Raw genomic sequence first — 14,346 nt, forward strand, 5'->3', positions numbered from 1 at the left:
TCTTTTACTATTGACAATACTCGGGGAGCAACTGGTCTAGTAGTAGAGCATAGGGCTTCGGAGTTGAAGGTCCTGGGTTCAAATCACACCATTTACCAATAAATTGTATCTATGTGATAATACCCCAACCCTCTAGGACCAGCCTGAAGTAATGTGTAAAACAGTTCAGGGCTAGAACATTATGCCACCAACAGAAGTTTCCTACTAGAAATTAACAATTTCCAAAAACAGAATCAATGATCAGGCATGTAAAAAAAAATAATAATAATAAATAACTAAACTATTAAGCTCAGTTTTATGTCAATTAATTATAGTTTTTTAATGTCACATCAACTATGTTATTATTATTGTAGTACCATAAACTTAGAAGACAATTTGAATTTGGACATCATCAACCTCTATGAACAGATCATTTTTAACTATTTTCTATTTGTATAAACTTCATACAGCTGGTTCAAATAGATGGCATCCAACAGAGCCAACTGATGGAGATGGAAACCTGTCAAAATTTGACTCATCCAAACTAAACAAAATTAACCGATTTTTTTCGATTAGGGACTAAGGAGTTTTTACCCGGTTGCAGAAAACTACAAGATACCTAGAGTTGTATACAGGGTTCTACAATCTCCTAATTTTGTGAAATCATTTTTATTTGCTCATAGTGATGTGTTATCTGTAGCCCATGTCGTTGCCGACCGGATACATAGGAGGTGGAGGCTCTAGATGTCTCCAGTAGTTCAGTCTTCTCTCTATGTAACCCATCATGATGTTGGTGACGTCTCGGTGAACGTTGGTGTTGTTGATCTCTACTATAGGAGGCGTCCCTTTCCAGTTGCGGTAGTACTGTATCAGTCTGAAATATAGTAATACAATTGGTCAAAACTTTAATTTAGATGCAATTTTTCAACTTTGGCTGAGACGATGCAAGGTTCAGCGATCAGAGATCACAGATCACACATCACAGATCACATATCACATATCAGAGATCACAGATCAAATATCACAGATCACACATCACAGATCACACTTCACAGATCACAGGTCAAATATCAGAGATCACATATAACATATCACATATAGACATATCACATATTTTAGACCAGTGATCACATGTCTAAATATAATGTTCTCCCAAATATAAGTCGAATACTGTATACAGTATGCATTTAAACGGTCCGTTTTAACAAGTTTTTGGGGAAGTCGGTTTAACCAGATAAACCGTTATCCGGACTAGCCTCGGTCCTGAGGAGTCCGGATAAGAGGGGGTCTACTGTAATTTAATAGCTTCTACCAATCAGCCAAATAGTGTTATGTTACATCAATAGTATTGCAGTATAGTGTATACTGTAGTGTACGTTAGAGTTTTATACATTCATCTGGCAGTAAATTGTTTGTAGTATGTAATCGTAATCAGGTAAAGAAGAAAAAGTCCACTTGGGTCTAAGTTAAAAGATAAGGCTTTGATTCAAACTTTACCCAGAAAAGAAAAAAAACCATCAACTAAGCTTTTGGTATACTGTAGTTCAAATAGATTTTCTTCTAGATATTACTTTCCATTGCCACCAACAATAATTATTATGGTTTTACTCTGGAGTAAGTTACGTTTATACTCACCTGGATCTGAACGTTAATGTGTCGTTTTCTTTGAACATGTTTTTGCGATTGTGTGAAGGTAGATTGAGGAAGAATATGACATCAGGAGTTAGCAGATCTCCCGGCCATGTGTAGAGGGGGGAGGTTGGGTCAGGCATCTGATCATTGAATGCCGCAACCACACCAAACGCCAACTGATCCATCCAATACCTAGGACATGAAGGTTTATTTTATTAATTTTAAACTTTTAGTCATAACTCCGATATGTAATCCATAAAGGATTTGTAGGTTCATATATTCACAATTCTGTCTAGTCTCGATGCACATTACCATTTTGATGCTATTGAGTCACGTAAAGCTCCATACATAAGTGTGTACTGTAGACAGAAATAGAGTACCGTCCTAGCCACCAATAACCTATGTATTGTCTACTCTAAAGAACTTTAAAGGATTTTTACTAAGGATTCAAAAATTTATTTCAACAAGAAACAAGTTTGCATACTTGTAAGGTTGACGTCATGGTACTAAGACTTATATGTCCTTATTGGTCCCTATACTTTGTTTAAAACTTTAATGTGCAAAGTTAATTTTGAACTGGTTGTTTCTCATTCGATTATTACATTCATAGGGGATGCTCACCAAAGATGGTGGAAGGAAAATGGAATACCCAGGGTAGACCTAGACCAAAGATAGCAAAAGAGGGGACAACGGTTCCACGGGTCAATGGCAGAACCCCAACAGCTATGTATATCACATATGGGCAACATTTAGGAGTTAATATTAACATAGATAAAACATATTCCCTTAGTAGATTTCTCATCCTTATGGAACAGCTGAAGACAATTTTATTGTTAGTTCTGTACGGTTTATGTAGAGGTCGTGTTTTGTTTACTATTTGTTTCCCGTTATTACAGCCATTTAAAACCTCGTTTAACCAAATAATGTGATCTAATCATAAACAATAACTTGTCCCCTAGTTATATAACCAAACAGTAAACAGTAAATTAACCCTAAAATAATAGAAACAAAGTTTCGTCGACACTAGCGTCCAGTGTCACCATACATGAACTAGACACAAAAAACGTGCTTCAAAATTTACAATGGGATGAGAAGTCTACTTGTGTTGGTTAGTCTATGGTATTAATCCCTAATTAGGGGGAGAATTAACTGTAAATATTTAGGGGAGTTGAGTTTAGTACAGTGACTTAATCTCTGTCAACAACCAAGCTTGTAACGGAGTCTTCTTCAGGTTCTTAACCTCCAAAAGTCACACATGAAATGATCCAAAACATCACTCAGGTTTTCAAAAATTTCATCTTACCCGCCAGTTACTACGGGTGTGTATTGCAGCATCATAGCCATTCTGTAAGCCGCAGCGTAGTAGCCCAGACAGTAGTAGGCTCTAGACATGGTCCTGGTCTCCGTGAACTTGTACCCAGTTCTCACTAGGTAGGAGGGAGGGCTGAACTTGAACTTTCCTCTCAGCTTCCTTGCCAGTATCTTGGTCAGAATTATCTTGGCTGGAATAGTAAGTAAAGTATGTCTTCCTAAATAAAATACAATTTATTTTAAATCTTAGCTACAGTATCAACTCAATCCTTGGAATTTGGGCTATCTGACCAGCTACGGACGATCGAGTTCTCTTTGAATTGCCTGCTGTTCCTGCTTAGTATTACTGTATACTGTAGTAAGCAGTCGGGGCAGACATTTTTGACACTGTCTGATTGTCCTTTCTTATTGTTATTATATGTCCTTATTGGTCCCTATACTTTGTTTAAAACTTTATAGTTAATTTTGAACTGGTTGTTTCTCATTCGATTATTACATTCACAGGGAATGCTCAAATAATGCTACATCACAGTTATTACAATTCCTCACAACAGCTTGGTACCCCTCAAGTCTGAAGGTATGAACCAAGACCTGTTGCTGAGTATTACTTTATCTTATACTATATATTGACAGTAGTTGTTTTTACTTTGTCCATTACTTTTTATGTGTAGGCCTACTTTTGATGACGGATTTAATTTGGAAAGGTTTGTAGTTATAGACATTTATCTAAAAAGTTTTGATTACTTTAAAAACAAAGACATTTTTTTGGAATTTTTCAGTTTAACAATTATTTTTAGTGTTATCCAACCTTTTTACTAATGTACCTTTGCTACAGTAATTTTTAGTCACAAAATGTTATTTACTGTAATGCAAGTCCAAGGGCGGTCCTAGACATATATTTTGGGGGGGTAACCCCCCCCAGCAAAGGCGGGGGGGTCCAAGGGTCCCCCCCGGAAAAAATTTGGAAATAACGTGCTAAAATTAGTGGTTTTTAAGCTATATTGAGGACCTAGTTTATTGTGTTCAAGCTTCCCAGTTTATTTATTTAAAGGTAAAAATGTTAAAAAATAAACTTTTATAATGTCATGTTTTTTATTATTGAGACTTGTGGTTTTAATATCAAAGAAATATCACAACATTACAACACATTCAAGCATGTTTGATTTACGAAAACACCCTTTCAACTGGTGCCAATGTGCATGCTAAACATAAAGTGTCCAAAATCAGACCAAGATTTTGAACCAGAGTACGTATTTAATCTAAGAAGTTGTTAAGAACTTGCACCCAACACCACTGCATTATACCTGCCCAGCAATAGTATACCTGATACTGACAATACTAATACTGATGATACTGATGACACTGATACTGATACTGATACTGATTATAGTGATACTGATGATACTGATACTGATACTGGTGATACTGATACTGATAGTAATACTGATACTGATACAGATACTGATAGTAATACTGATACTGATACTGATACAGATACTGATGATACTGATACTGATGATACTGATGATACTGATACTGGTGCTACAGATACTGATACTGATACTAATGATACTGATACTGATAGTGATACAGATACTGATACTGATGATACTGATATCAGTATCAGTATCATCAGTATCATTATCAGAATCAGTATCATCAGTATCATCAGTATAAGTATCATCAGTATCAGTATCATCAGTTTCAGTATCATCTGTATCAGTTCATCAGTTTCGATATCAGTATCAGTATTATCAGTTTCAGTATCATCAGTATCAATATCATCAGTATCAGTATCATCAGTATCAATATCGGTATCAGTATCATCAGTATCAGTATCGTCAGTATCAGTATCATCAGTATCAGTATCAATATCAGTATCACTATAATTATTATCAGTGATCATCTGATGTTACTGATACTGATACTGATACCGATAATGATACTGATGATACTGATACTGATGATACTGAAACTGATAATACTGATACTGATAATGATACTGATACTGATACTGATACTGATACTGACGATACTGATACTGATTATAGTGATACTGATGATACTGTTACTGATAATGATACTGATACTAATACTTATACTGATACTGATGATACTGATACTGATGACACTGATACTGATACTGATACTGATGATACTGATACTGACGATACTGATACTGATACTGATGATACTGATACTGATACTAATTCTGATAATGATACTGATACTGATACTGATGATACTGATACTGGTGCTGGTGCTACTGATACTGATAGTGATACTGATACAGATACTGATACTGATGATACTGATACTGATACTGATATCAGTATCATCAGTATCAGTATCTTTAGTATTAGTATCAGTTTCATCAGTATCAGTATCATTATCAGAATCAGTATCAGTAGGTCTATCATCAGTATAAGTATCATCAGTATCAGTATCATCAGTTTCAGCATCATCTGTATCAGTTCATCAGTTTCAATATCAGTATCAGTATCATCAGTATCAGTATCATCAGTATCAGTATCATCAGTATCACTATAATAACTATCAGTATCAGTGTAATCAGTATCATGATCACTATCAGTATCAGTATAAGTATCATCAGTAGTATCATCAGTATCAGTAACAGTATAAGTATCATTATCAGTATCAGTATCATCAGTTTCAGTATCACCTGTATCAGTCCATCAGTTTCAGTGTCAGTATCAGTATCACTATGATCAGTATCAGTATCAGTGTCATCAGTATCAGTATCAGTATAAGTATCATCAGTAGTATCATCAGTATCAGTATCAGTAACTGTATAAGTATCATTATCAGTATCAGTATCATCAGTTTCAGTATCATCTGTATCAGTTCATCAGTTTCAGTGTCAGTATCAGTATCACTATAATCAGTATCAGTATTAGTGTCATCAGTATCAGTATTAGTATCAGTATCATTATCAGTATCAGTATCACTATAATCAGTATCAGTATCGTAAGTATCAGTATCATCAGTATCAGTATCAGTATTAGTTTCAGTATCATTATCAGTATCAGTATTATCAGTTTCAGTATCATCAGTATCAATATCATCAGTATCAGTATCATCAGTATCATTATCGGTATCAGTATCATCAGTATCAGTATCATCAGTATCAGTATCGTCAGTATCAGTATCAGTATCATCAGTATCAGTATCAGTATCAGTATAAGTATTATCAGTGATCATCTGATGATACTGATACTGATACTGATACCGATAATGATACTGATGATACTGATACCGATGATACTGAAACTGATACTGATACTGATGATACTGAAACTGATAATACTGATACTGATAATGATACTGATACTAAAACTGATACTGACGATACTGATCCTGACGATACTGATACTGATTATAGTGATACTGATGATACTGATTCTAATACTGATACTGATACTGATGACACTGATACTGATACTGATTATAGTGATACTGATGATACTGATACTGACGAGACTGATACTGATACTGATGATACTGATACTGATACTGATTCTGATAATGATACTGATACTGATTCTGATAATGATACTGATACTGATAGTAAAACTGATACAGATACTGATACTGATACTGATACTGGTGATACTGATATCAGTATCATCAGTATCATCAGTATCTGTATCATTAGTATCAGTATCATCAGTATCAGTATCATTATCAGAATCAGTATCATCAATATCAGTATCATTATCAGAATCAGTATCATCAGTATCATCAGTATATGTAACATCAGTATCAGTATCTTCAGTAGTATCATCAGTATCAGTATCAGTAACAGTAAAAGTATCATTATCAGTATCAGTATCATCAGTTTCAGTATCATCTGTATCAGTCCATCAAATTCAGTGTCAGTATCAGTATCACTATCACTATAATCAGTATCAGTATCACTATAATCAGTATCACTATAATCAGTATCAGTATCGTCAGTATCAGTATCATCAGTATCAGTATCAGTATTAGTTTCAGTTTCAGTATCAGTATCAGTATTATCAGTTTCAGTATTATCAGTATCAGTATCATCAGTATCATTATCGGTATCAGTATCATCAGTATTAGTATCGTCAGTGTCAGTATCATCAGTATTAGTATCACTATGAGTATCAGTATCAGTATAAGTATTATCAGTGATCATCTGATGATACTGATACTGATACTGATACTGATACCGATAATGATACTGATGATACTGATACTGATGATACTGATACTGATGATACTAAAACTGATAATACTGATACTGATTATGATACTGATACTGATACTAAAACTGATACTTATACTGATCCTGACGATACTGATACTGACGATACTGAAACTGATTATAGTGATACTGATGATACTGATACTGATATTGATACTGATACTGATACTGATGACACTGATACTGATTATAGTGATACTGATGATACTGATACTGATACTGATGATACTGATACTGCCGATACTGATACTGATACTGACGATACTGATACTGATACTGATGATACTGCTACTGATGATACTGATACTGATACTGACGATACTGATACTGATGATACTGATACTGATTCTGATAATGATACTGACGATAATGATACTGATACTGATGATACTGATACATAGACTGATACTTATACTGATACTGATTCTGATAATGATACTGATACTGATGATACTGATACTTAAACTGATACTGAGTCTGATAATGATACTGATACTGATGATACTGATACTTATACTGATACTGATTCTGATAATGATACTGATACTGATGATACTGATACTGATGATACTGATACTCATACTGATACTGATTCTGATAATGATACTGATAATGATTATACTGATACTGATACTGATACTGATGATACTGATACTGATACTGATACTGATGATACTGAAACTGATGATACTGATACTGATAATGATACTTATACTGATACTGATATTGATACTGATACTGACGATACTGATACTGATGACACTGATACTGATACTGATAATGCTGATACTGATACAGATGATACTGATACTGATGATACTGATACTGATAATACTGATACTGATACTGATGATACTGATCCTGAAACATATGATACTGATACTGAAAATGATGATACTGATACTGATACTGATGATACTGATCCTGACGATACTATATTGATGATACTGATACTGATACTGAAACTGATGATACTGATACAGATGATACTAATACTGACGATAATGATACTGATACTGGTGATACTGATACTTATACTGATACTGATTCTGATAATGATACTGATATTGATAATACTGATACTGATAATGATACTGATACCGATGATACTGATACTGATACTGATGATACTGATACTGAGACTAATTATACTGATACTGATGATACTGAAACTGATGATACTGATACTGATAATGATACTTATACTGATACTGATACTGACGATACTGATACTGATGATACTGATACTGATACTGATAATGCTAATACTGATACTGATGATACTGATACTGATGATACTGATACTGACGATACTGATACTGACGATACTGATACTGATACTGATTCTGATGATGATACTGATACTGATGATACTGATACTGATTCTGATAATGATACTGATACTGATGATACTGATACAGATGGTACTGATACAGATGATACTGATACTGACGATAATGATACTGATACTGATGATAATGATACTAATACTGATACTGATTCTGATAATGATACTGATACTGATGATACTGATACTTATACTGATACTGATTCTGATAATGATACTGATACTGATGATACTGATACTGATACTAATGATACTGATACTGATGATACTAAAACTGATGATACTGATACTTATAATGATACTGATACTGATACTGATACTGATACTGACGATACTGATACTGACGATACTGATACTGATGACACTGATACTAATACTGATGATACTGATACTGATACTGATAATGCTGTTACTGATACTGATGATACTGATACTGATGATACTGATACTGATACTGACACTGATAATACTGATACTGATACTGATGATACTGATCCTGAAACTGATGATACTGATACTGAAAATGATGATACTGATACTAATGATACTGATACTAATGATACTGATACTGACGATACTATATTGATGATACTGATACTGATACTGAAACTGATGATACTGATACTGATACTGAAACTGATGATACTGATACAGATGATACTGAAACTGATGATACTGATACTTATACTGATACTGATGATACTGATACTGATACTGATGATACTGATACTGATACTGATACTGATGATGTTAATACTGATGATACTGATACAGATGATACTGATACTGACGATAATGATACTGATACTAATGATACTGATACTAATACTGATACTGATTCTGATAATGATACTGATACTGATGATACTGATAATGATACTGATACCGATGATACTGATACTGACGATACTGACGATACTGATACTGATGACACTGATACTGATACTGATGATACTGATACTGATACTGATACTGATGATACTGATACTGACGATACTGATACTGACGATACTGATACTGATAATACTGATACTGATACTGATGATACTGATCCTGAAACTGATGATACTGATACTGAAAATGATGATACTGATACTGATACTAATGATACTGATACTGATACTGATGATACTGATACTTATACTGATACTGATACTGATGATACTGATACTGATGAAACTGATACTGATAATACTGATACTGATACTGATGATACTGATCCTGAAACTGATGATACTGATACTGAAAATGATGATACTGATACTGATACTAATGATACTGATACTAATGATACTGATACTGACGATACTATATTGATGATACTGATACTGATACTGAAACTGATGATACTGATACAGATGATACTGAAACTGATGATACTGATACTGATAATGATACTTATAAAGTTAATGATACTGATACTGATACTGATACTGATGATACTGATACTTATACTGATACTGATGATACTGATACTGATACTGATGATACTGATACTGATACTGATGATACTGATACTGATACTGATACTGATGATGCTAATACTGATGATACTGATACAGATGATACTGATACTGACGATAATGATACTGATACTAATGATACTGATACTTATACTGATACTGATTCTGATAATGATACTGATACTGATGATACTGATAATGATACTGATACCGATGATACTGATACTGACGATACTGACGATACTGATACTGATGATACTGATACTGATACTGACAATGCTGATACTGATACTGATGATACTGATACTGACGATACTGATACTGACGATACTGATACTGATAATACTGATACTGATACTGATGATACTGATCCTGAAACTGATGATACTGATCCTGAAACTGATGATACTGATACTGAAAATGATGATACTGATACTGATATTGATGATACTGATACTGACGATACTATATTGATGATACTGATACTGATACTGAAACTTATGATACTGATACAGATGATACTGAAACTGATGATACTGATACTGATAATGATACTTATAAAGTTACTGATACTGATACTGAAGATACTGATACTGATGATACTGATACTGATACTGATACTGATGATGCTAATACTGATGATACTGATACAGATGATACTGATACTGACGATAATGATACTGATACTAATGATACTGATACTTATACTGATACTGATTCTGATAATGATACTGATACTGATGATACTGATAATGATACTGATACCGATGATACTGATACTGACGATACTGACGATACTGATACTGATGACACTGATACTGATACTGATGATACTGATACTGATACTGACAATGCTGATACTGATACTGATGATACTGATACTGACGATACTGATACTGACGATACTGATACTGATAATACTGATACTGATACTGATACTGATGATACTGATCCTGAAACTGATGATACTGATCCTGAAACTGATGATACTGATACTGAAAATGATGATACTGATACTGATATTGATGATACTGATACTGACGATACTATATTGATGATACTGATACTGATACTGAAACTTATGATACTGATACAGATGATACTGAAACTGATGATACTGATACTGATAATGATACTTATAAAGTTACTGATACTGATACTGAAGATACTGATACCGATGATACTGATACTGATACTGATGATACTGATACTGATGATACTGATACTTATACTGATACTGATACTGATGATACTGATACTGATACTGATGATACTGATTCTGATACTGATGATACTGATACTGATGATGCTAATACCGATGATACTGATATTGATTATACTGATACTGATACTGATGATACTGATACTGATAATACTGATACTGATGATACTGATACTGACGATACTATATTGATGATACTGATACTGATACTGAAACTGATGATACTGATACAGATGATACTGAAACTGATGATACTGATACTGATAATGATACTTATAAAGTTACTGATACTGATACTGAAGATACTGATACTGATGATACTGATACTGATACTGATACTGATGATACTGATACTGATGATACTGATACTTATACTGATACTTATACTGATACTGAGACTGATGATACTGATACTGATGATGCTAATACTGATGATACTGATACTGATTATACTGATACTGATGATACTGATACTGATGATTCTGATACTGATGATACTGAAACTGATACTGATACTGATGATACTGAAACTGATACTGATGATACTGATACTGATAGTGATACTGATACAGATACTGATACTGATGATACTGATAATAATTCTGATAATGATACTGATACTGATGATACTGATAATGATACTGATACTGATGATACTGATAATGATACTGATACTGATGATACTGATAATGATACTGATACTGATGATACCGATACTGATGATACTGATACTGATGATACTGATACTGATGATACTGAAACTGATGATACTGATACTGACGATACTGATACTGATGATACTGATACTGATGATACTGAAACTGATGATACTGATCCTGAAACTGATGATACTGATACTGAAACTGATGATACTGATACTGAAACTGATGATACTGATACTGAAAATGATGATACTGATACTGAAAATGATGATACTGATACTGACGATCGTAATTGATGATACTGATACTGATATTGAAACTGATGATACTGATACAGATGATACTGAAACTGATGATACTGATACTGATAATGTTACTGATACTGATCCTGAAGATACTGATACTGATGATCCTGATACTGATACTGATGATACTGATTCTACAGGGCTCGCACCTTTTCTGGCATTTAGATTCTTAATGACCTACACCGCATCCCGGTCAAGGTCGATCTTCTTGGCGCGGAGAATACCCTGGATATAATGTGACACACAGGTCCAATTGTCCTCACCCTCCGTCATAATCGGTATGACCGTGTCCATCCTATACTAACTGTTGAGCCTCCAAGCGGGGCCTTTCCCAGCGCTGGCAGTGGAAAAATGTATGTTCCACGTCATCGAGAATGCCTGGGCATTATATGCAGTCGGGTGACACGGCTTTGCCCATCCTGAACAGGTACGACCGGAAAAAGCCGTGTCCCGCCAGAAATTGGGTGAGGTAGAAGTCCACCTCTCCGTGCCGCCGATCCACCCAAGGTTGGACTTGATACATCAGTCGCCTGGTCCAGAGTCCCCGTGTCTCCTGTTCCCAGCCCTCCTGCCACAGCTGGTAGGTGCGGGTGCGTTCCTCTGTTCGTGCCTCGTCCTCCCCACGGCGCCGGTGATACTGATACTGATATTGATACTGATACTGATGATACTGATACTGACGATACTGATACTGATGATACTGATACTGATGACACTGATACTGATACTGATACTACGAAAAACACGGGGGCATGCAATAAATAATAAAAGTTCAATAGTTATTTATTTTTAGTTTAAGATAATTGTAAATTAGATATTGCATGCGTCATGCATTTTTAGTTTTACATCTTACAAGTATTTATTCTCTTTACATATTTTTTTTCCATTTATAAATTATTTAGTGAAATATCTGTAGTTTATAAACAAATAATTGGTCCTCTACTGTTCAAGGGAACGTACATTATAATCGATGATTTATTTTCGATAAATTGATTTTTTTATTCCATAATATATGGATATTGACAAATTGAAACATATCAGCAGACGACTACGATAAAAAATATTGTCCGGTATCAACAAACATTAAAAAAATATTGGAATAAAACTGTTCTAAACTAACCTAGCTTAACAAAACTTGCTGTAAAATTTCAAAATTCCGTTTGATTTAAGTTGGTAACTTAAACTTAGCCTACAGCAAATTTGTTTAGTTGGTATGTTGGGTTAGTTTGAAATATAGTTTCATTTCTTAATCCAAATAGGCAGTTCTCAATTCGTAGTTTAAATGCGTTTGAATAAATGAAACAGAAGCGAAGGAATATGGATAGTAAAGGAAGCCCAAAATATCGATAAATCGTAACGTAATCATCGATAACCATGAATGTTCCCTTTAGAAAGAAAGTACCCAAAAACGTGACTGCAGATAGACATACATTACATTATATAACTTATGCCTAATGCCTATTCTTATTAAGAAATTTGGCAACATTCTTGGACTCTAAAGTTCTAGTGGTGGCTTACTACGGACTGGTTTTTCCTTGTCTTTCATATGCAGTTGCAGTTTGGGGACATGAGTGTGTAAATTCTAAAAGAGTTTTTAAACTACAAAAGAAAGCTATCAGAACAGTTTTTAAGAAGCGACGTAGATTTTCCTGTAAAACACTTTTTGCTAACTATAAAATTCTTACTTTTCCGTCAATCTATATCTTAAACTGTCTCGTATTTGTTAAGAAAAATATCAACCTTTTTCAAAATCAGTCTCGCCCTATCTCCTATGGTTTGAGAAGCCGGTCCGATTTGGACATTCCAAAGCACAAAACTGTGCGTTTTTTTGAAAATCATTTATTTTACATTGGCATTTAACCGTTCAATGCACTGCCCGCTCCCCTGAAGATGGAAAATAGTGTGGACAAATTTGGCAAAGGGGTTAAGAGTCTTCTTTTGTCACGCTGTTGTTACAGTGTAGAAGACTTTTTAAGAAATCAATGATATTTAGTTTTTAGATTTTATTTATAAGAAATATTGTTTTTATTTGTTAGAGAAATTTTGTTGACCACTTTTCAAAATTGCACCAAATTTAAAATTGTAACTTCAGCACAGTTAAATTTTCTCTGTGTTTTGAAAAAACCTAAATAAACCCGTACATTTTTTTTACAATATTACATTTTATGTTTT

The 14,346-nt window shown here is 34.0% G+C and overlaps 2 protein-coding genes across 2 annotated transcripts in view; both read right to left on the reverse strand.

Moving 5' to 3' along the window:
* Window positions 1–642: 642 nt before the first annotated feature.
* LOC129002023 (uncharacterized) lies at window positions 643–1,798 on the reverse strand. Its single transcript, XM_054429516.1, has 2 exons — window positions 1,615–1,798; window positions 643–853 (listed from the first exon to the last, which is right to left on the reverse strand). Exons 1-2 carry the CDS (start codon window positions 1,794–1,796, stop codon window positions 670–672), a joined length of 366 nt encoding a protein of 121 aa, XP_054285491.1. The 5' UTR covers window positions 1,797–1,798; the 3' UTR covers window positions 643–669.
* Window positions 1,799–2,910: 1,112 nt separating this feature from the next.
* Window positions 2,911–14,346, reverse strand: part of LOC129003339 (uncharacterized) — a 29,811-nt gene continuing 18,375 nt past the window's right edge. Inside the window, exon 4 of the mRNA XM_054431631.1 lies at window positions 2,911–3,113. Coding sequence (XP_054287606.1) covers window positions 2,911–3,113 — 203 coding nt within the window. The remainder of the gene's footprint in view (window positions 3,114–14,346) is intronic.

This window comes from Macrosteles quadrilineatus, unplaced genomic scaffold (assembly GCF_028750875.1).
Source record: "Macrosteles quadrilineatus isolate MER2022 unplaced genomic scaffold, UCM_ALF_1.0 Scaffold_9__3_contigs__length_116548681, whole genome shotgun sequence".
Classification (NCBI taxonomy): domain Eukaryota; kingdom Metazoa; phylum Arthropoda; class Insecta; order Hemiptera; family Cicadellidae; genus Macrosteles; species Macrosteles quadrilineatus.

What these genes read in the sequence shown, in the direction of transcription:
- LOC129002023 (XM_054429516.1), bottom strand. Translation starts at nt 1,796, where the DNA reads ATGGATCAGTTGGCGTTTGGTGTGGTTGCGGCATTCAATGATCAGATG. An exon ending in ACATTAACGTTCAGATCCAG is followed by an intron (nt 854 to 1,614) that starts GTGAGTATAAAC and finishes ACTATATTTCAG; the next exon opens with ACTGATACAGTACTACCGCA.